General features: G+C 44.4%; 2 protein-coding genes across 3 annotated transcripts in view; both read left to right on the top strand.

The window, feature by feature from the left end:
- LOC123961502 (NADPH oxidase 5-like) overlaps window positions 1-1,527 on the top strand; it is a 10,264-nt gene extending 8,737 nt beyond the window's left edge. The window contains exon 7 of the mRNA XM_046036972.1: window positions 1,450-1,527. Coding sequence (XP_045892928.1) covers window positions 1,450-1,527 — 78 coding nt within the window. The remainder of the gene's footprint in view (window positions 1-1,449) is intronic.
- The window catches only part of LOC123962494 (mixed lineage kinase domain-like protein), a 14,840-nt gene continuing 9,237 nt past the window's right edge, over window positions 1,241-6,843 (top strand). The window contains exons 1-3 of one of the 2 annotated variants that reach the window (XM_046038650.1): window positions 1,241-1,372; window positions 2,344-2,800; window positions 4,279-4,377. In XM_046038650.1, the coding sequence (XP_045894606.1) occupies window positions 2,353-2,800; window positions 4,279-4,377 (547 nt within the window). In that variant the 5' untranslated portion in view covers window positions 1,241-1,372; window positions 2,344-2,352. Of the gene's footprint in view, window positions 1,373-2,319; window positions 2,801-4,278; window positions 4,378-6,843 lie in introns of both variants that reach the window. The other variant, XM_046038651.1, reaches the window with a different exon arrangement.

Below are 6,843 nucleotides of genomic sequence, written 5' to 3'. Positions count from 1 at the left end.
TGAGCTTCCTTCACCAGCGTGGAGATGTGAGACGACCATGTCGGGTTCTCTGTGATGCTGATTCCCAGGAACCTGAAACTGTTGACCTGCTGCACCTCGGCTCCACTGATGTAGACTGCAGTGTGCATCTCCCTTTTTTTCTGAAATCAACGATCAGCTCCTTGGTTTTGCTGACGTTGAGCAGCAGGTTGTTCTCTGAGCACCACTCTGCAAGATTATCACAATCGATATGAAGTCTTACTGATGTTTGACATCCGGCCGATGATGGTGAGTGCATTTAAATCCAACTCATAAAACTACATAACTTTATGAGGTCACATGGGCGTCTAGCCAGTGGTGACAACACTGACATTTCACCTGCAACATTGAGCTTCAGCTTCTTTAACTTAGCATTTAGCAGATTTTTATGTAGCCACCAAGTTCATGCTTAAGACCATTTTGCAGGTTTATACATGAAAATGTGTGTCTTTGTGTATGAAACAAATAAGCAGAGAGGGTCTGGGTTTCATTGAGATATCGGTGTCAAAGAAAGAAAATAAACACAGAAAAGGAATTCAAAATAAAAGTAAAACACAGCCTAGATAATCACATCCTGTCAGAGCATTTGATTTATTAATTTACTGAAACAAAAAATTATTCTGAAATAAATTGCTAATCCCAATTTTAAATAAATAAACAAGCTTTAGCCGCAGTCTGATGCACGAGGAATATCTGATGCTCTGATGACAGTCAGGGGGGACATTCTTACATTTAATACTTTAGGTATGTACATTATTATATTTCTTTATTTTCGTTCAAATACACAGGACGAGTGCACAGTAGTGACTAAAACTGCACTTCTGAGTTACATTGCATGTCACGGGTTAAAAGCAGTCAGTACACCAGCACAGTGTGCGTGTGTGTGTGCGTGTGTGTGTGAGTCAGTGGTTGCGTATGCGATGTGGAGTTGGGTTACTGGAAGTTAAGCAGTCTTGGGGGAAGAAGCTTTTGCAGAACCTGGCAGTTCTGCACCGTACACTGCAGTTTTCTTGAGTAACATTTTAAATGTAACACATTATTTTTACTTAAGTAAAGGATCTGAATACTTCCTCCACCACTGCCAGCCAGCCTGACAGATCACCTCTGTCCCCCCGCGGTGAGTTATGCTTCTGCCTCAAGGATAGGATAAACAAATCTGGGGTGTGTCGTAGTTGTGACGGATTGAAGCACTCAGAGGAGGGAACGCCTGTATGGCTGTCAGAGGGGAACAGGAAGTGGTGAGCTGCAGAGAGAGAGGAGCTGAAGGCTACAGTTAGTTTCATTTTCTCCCAACTGAGACACACAACATATTCCTGGGTTGACACTGGAAACTGTCCTTGATTTCCACTTACAGGTAAATAATCTTTCTGTTTTTTATCGTCTCTACAGTAAACTCTTTATGTGTCCTCTTGTCGTTGACTCTGTGAGCAGGCTGGCCTGCTGCAGATTCAGCTTTTAGATAAGGAGTACAACCGGTCATGTCTCTGCAGTAGTTCAGCTTTCTTGTAATGTGAGGTTTGAGTTATTCCCTCCAGGATAATACAGAGAGTGTAATTAGCTCTCTCACGCTTCTACATTCCAACACGATTGTCTGAATGAACAATGAAGCCGTAAGGTGGAGATTGCCTGCTCGTATGAATGAGTGAATGAATGATAAGTCTTTACCTGCCAAACAAACAAACCACAGATCTTCTGTATATGAGTCTAAGATCTCAGGATTCGTAGACAAACACTCAGATTCTGTGGCTTTAAATGGATCTGCTGAAGAGTTATTATAGATGTTAGGGTTTAACAGAGAACTGCATTTCATTTTATTCAGCAGCTTGTCCTAATCCCGGAATAATGACTCCCGCCCCATCCCAATAAAATACTCAGAAAATTGTGTTTACTCATAGTTGATTCGTGTCCCGTCCACTCCACACTGACTTTTCCTTCTTGTCCGCATCCCATGGTGAATAGTGAGACCGACTCCTATCCAGGAGGAATCCCACAGGAATAGAAACATTATGATTAAATGTCAGCCTCTACTTTAGACTCAGTTGTTGTTTAGCCAATTCTAAATCCAAAGAAGTCATTAATTGGAAAACAAAAGAAAGAAAATCAACATAGAAAAGAAAATCAAAATAAAGGGAACACACAGCCTCAGTAATCACATCCTGTCACTAACAAAAAATTTCTTTTATAAATATAAAACAACTCTCTTGTTCAATTCGGATTAGCTCAGGTTATTTCTGTCAGCTCATTTAAACTTGAATTCATTGGCATTCATCTCTGATTTCTTTATTTTTATTCTCATATCAGACAACTTCCTCTCTGTCTCTCCAGCTGCTGGTCATGGACTTCGTAGACCCCATCCTGTCCGCCGCCTCACAGATCTACACCCTAGTTGAGAATGTGAAGGCCAATAAGAAGCGCTGCCGACGTGTTCGTTCCCGAGTTGAAGCCCTGGAGGACCTGGTGAGGTCCATCAAAAAGAGGGACCGGGGCCAAACCTCTGCCGAAGTAAAAAAAGCTCTGAAGGAACTTTCCATCACTCTGGGATCAGCACAGGAGCTCATCAAGAAATACACTGTGGCCAACTGGGTGGCGCGCATCCTGAAGTCCGGCAGCCACGGAGACGAGTTCAACAGTGTTAACGAACGCCTGAATGATGCCTTCCAGGTCCTGTCTGGAGCTCTGCAGGTGGAGCAGGGGAACATGCTGTACAAGGTGTTTGAACAGACCTCCAGAGAGAAGGAAGACGAGGAGGCCGGGAAGGAGGACGACATAGAGCTGAAGACATGTGAGGGAAACTGACTTTACCTTTTACTTTACTTAACTACCTTTAACTTCAGTCGGTCTTACATGAGCTTAATTTGATCTTGTAGTTTTATTCTTTAAAATGTAATGTTTAGAGCAATTTACATCAGGAGCATCAGGATGAATGATCTGCACATTGTTTTCAAAATGCAAACCTTAAGTCCATTGTCCACTGCATAATAGTGCCAGAACTCTTGAAGGTTTTTAAATCATTTGTTTACAAGCATTCACATCATCAGACAACTCAAGACAGTTGTATCATAGAATACAATGCATCAATAATATAGAGACTTATCCATTAAATGTAGGTTTTAATTACCTTAAAGAGGTCATGTTATGCTTTTTGGCTTTTCCCTCTCCTTTATTGAGTTATAAACCTTGTGCTGTAACAGGTTTGCAAAGTGAAAAAGCCCAAAGGGAGTTCCCATCTCCCACAGAAAACTCTGCTCTGAACTGAAAACAGCTCTCTTTTAGTTCAGTTGTCCTTTGATCCCTGTGACGTCACATCAAAATGCGCCTCATATAACGCTGGCCAAGCGGCTACTCCGACACGCCCTCAGAAACAGCGAGCTGCAGCACACAGCTCTCCTCTCCCTTCCAAACACTAGCTACCCTCCAGGCAGTCAGTGGACAGAAAGTTGTTCCTGTGATGTAGAGACAGAGCTCAGTTAAAACTTTATGGATACAGATTAATAACTCGCCGCTCTGAAACTCTCGCTCCAGTCCAGTACGAGCTGAACCCGAGCCGTTTACCGGCTTCTCGCCGACCCGCCCTTCTCTGCTTCTGATTGGCTAGTAGTCCTTAACTAGGAACTGAGCATGTGCAACTCCCAACAAAGATCATTTAGAGACAAGATGTATCACTCCATAGCTAAAACGAAGCCTTCAACACAGGCTGAAAAGAGGAGCTGCAGCAATGTGCAGTAGGACAAATATATAACCATGTAAACCTGCTCTGGTACAACCTCTAAATAAGATGAGGAACCTGAAAATGAGCATGAAATGACCTCTTTAAACCACAGACTTTGGCGGGGGGTGGGAAAAAAATCAGTTCACTTAAGTATCGTGATTCCTTAATTGATTTTATGTTTGTAAATAACCATAGCTTAGTCCGTTAGCTCGATGCTAACCATTGCCATAATTCTTGTTATTGTAATATTTATTATCTTAACATAAAATGACACATGTGCTCATTCCTACAGAGACTCCCACTGTCTCATTTTCACTTTCACTTTTCACTATTGAAGTGTGGTGGGAGTTGCTGGACCTTGTAGTCCCACTTGATCCTGATCGAGGACAATCGAGACAAAAAGCATTCACCCCATGTGAATCAGTTTCTGACTGTAACTAAATCTGATATAAGAAATGAATTCTGTAAGTGCTTCACTGTTTGAGAACTTGTGGGAAATCAGAGCAGAGAGGTTGGACAGGATTCAGTGTCTGCCGGCTGTGTTTCCTCAGTGCTCCAGGACTACATGAAGGACCAGACGGAGAAAATAGAAGCCATGATGAAAGAATTCGAATGCCTTAAAGTCAACGTGGAAAAGGTCGTGGAACTCTGTGAGTAAACCAAAACACTTAAAGATATATCTGTATCATTTTGTCACTACTTTGCTGCTTCCTGTCCGTCAGGAAGTCAGTGATCCACCTGCAGGTGGAGTCAGGCACGCTCAGCTGGGAGAACTTGTCCTGCAGCAGGGCCGGGATGATGGTGTTAAAAGCAGAGCTGAAATCCACAAACAGGATCCTGGCGTAGGTTCCTGGGGAGTCCAGGTGCTGGAGGATGTAGTGAAGGGCCATGTTTACTGCATCATCTACAGACCTGTTGGCTCTGTAGGCGAACTGCAGGGGGTCCAGGAGTGGGTCTGTAATGGACTTTAGGTGGGACAACACAAGGCGTTCAAAGGACTTCATAGCCACAGAGGTCAGGGCGACGGGTCTGTAGTCGTTTAGTCCAGTGGTCCCTGGTTTCTTGGGTACAGGGATGATAGTGGAGGCTTTGAAGCAGGCTGGCACATGGCATGTCTACAGTGAGGTGTTAAAAATGTCTGTGAACACCGGAGACAGCTGATCAGCGCAGTGCTTCAGGGTGGATGGGGAGACAGAGTCCGGCCCAGCTGCTTTGCGGGGTTTCTGCCTCCTGAACAGTCTGTTGACGTCCCTCTCCAGGATGGTAAGAGAGGGGGAGGAGGTGGAGGATGAGATGGTGGACTGTGGCCGGTCAGTGGTGTGACAGGGGATGGTGTCAGGTCTGCCCCTTTGTCTTTCAAAGCGACAGTAAAACTGGTTCAACTCGTTGGCAAGGCGTGAGTTGTTCATGGAGTGGGGGGATTTAGGTTTGTTGCTGGTGATCTGTCTGAAGCCTCTCCAGACAGAAGCAGAATCCTTGAGAACTGGTGTTGGAGTCTCTGCACACAGCATCTCGCACCGCCTTGCTAAACATGTACTTTGACTCCTTAAACCCGGCCCTGTCACCACTCCTAAACGCCTCCTCCTTTTCCAACCTCTGTGAACCAGGGTTTGTCATTGTTATAACTCACCCTGGTGCGTGTTGGTATACATGTGTCCTCACAGAAGCTGATGTAGGACGTCACAGCCTCTGTAAACTCATCCAGATTGTTGGCAGCAGTCTTGAAAACATCCCAGTCAGTGCAGTCCAAACACACCTGGAGGTCCTCAATAGCTTCACTGGTCCACTTCTTTGATGTCCTCACTACAGGTTTACAGAGCTTTAGTTTTTGCCTGTAAGCAGGAATCAGATGGACCATCACGTGATCAGTGTCCCAGTGGAGCACGTGTGACGGCGTGATAGGCACAAGTGTTCCCCTCTCTGGTTGGACACTTTATAAACTGTCAGTATTTGGGGAGTTCTTGGCTGAGATTTCCCCTGTTAAAGTCACCGAGAACAATAACAAGGGTGTCTGGATTTGTCGAGATGTAAACACCGACCAGAGTGAATGAAGCAAACTCACGTGGGGAGTAAAACGGTTTACAGTTCATGATAAGAAATTCCAGATCAGGAGAACAGTGCTGCTGAATCACGTCGGTACACCAACATTGTTCATATAAAATCGGACACCTCCACCTTTTGTTTTGCCGGAGAGTTCTGTGTCGCCGCTCTGTACAGTTGGAAGCCAGCCAGCTGCAGCACGGAGTCCGGTATCAGTTCACACAGCCAGGTCTCCGTGAAGCACAGAACAGAAGAATAAAAGTCTGTTTTTCCCCACCAGAAGCTGAAGTTCGTCCAGTTTGTTGCACATTGAGCGCATGTTGGAGAGAAATATTGCCAGTAGCGGTGTGCGGAGTTACCGCTGGCGAAGACGCACAAGCTACCCGGCTCTTTTCCCTGGCGGCGCTTCATTGGGCGAACAACAGCGCCCTTCACCAGAATGTCCAATAATTCCACTGATGACACGAGAAAAGTGGGAAATAAATCTGCTGGGGTTGTTCCCCTGATGTTCACGAGCTCTTCTCTGGCGAAAGAGCTCCAGGAATCACAGCCGAAAACTGAGTTAACACACTAAAACAAAACAAAAAGCGCACTGAACACCGAGGCAGCTATAGACAGCGCCATCTTGGAACGAAAGTTCTGCAAAAATAAGGTGCTCCAGAATGAGTCCAGAAAACAGATGGCATTCGACATCTAAAACACTAGAAGTCCATTAGCTCCAACAGTACATGGCTCTCATTTGCCTTCCTGAGTGCATGTGATCCTTAAAGCAGTTCTGCATTACAGGAAAGCACAGTCTCAGTACAATCACGCTAAAAAATACACATGTAAATGCACAACACCAGCTTTAGCAAGTTTAGACATTTTTTAACCTGTAAAATGATCATTTTGTCTGAACACCTGCCCTCTTCCTGAGCATATCCAGTTTTTCTGACTGTGTTTATTGGTTCACAACTGAAATCACTACTGAATCACAGCAATAACTAATAATTTATTGTCCAAAGAATCTTTGGACATTTTCCAATGATTTTCTTAAGGCCATCAATTGAAAAAATGTGAAGCAAATGCAACATGTT

The sequence above is a fragment of the Micropterus dolomieu genome, linkage group LG22, assembly GCF_021292245.1.
Source record: "Micropterus dolomieu isolate WLL.071019.BEF.003 ecotype Adirondacks linkage group LG22, ASM2129224v1, whole genome shotgun sequence".
NCBI lineage: Eukaryota > Metazoa > Chordata > Actinopteri > Centrarchiformes > Centrarchidae > Micropterus > Micropterus dolomieu.
Note: the sequence above shows the minus strand (reverse complement) of the source record. Positions and strands in the feature narration are given on the sequence as shown.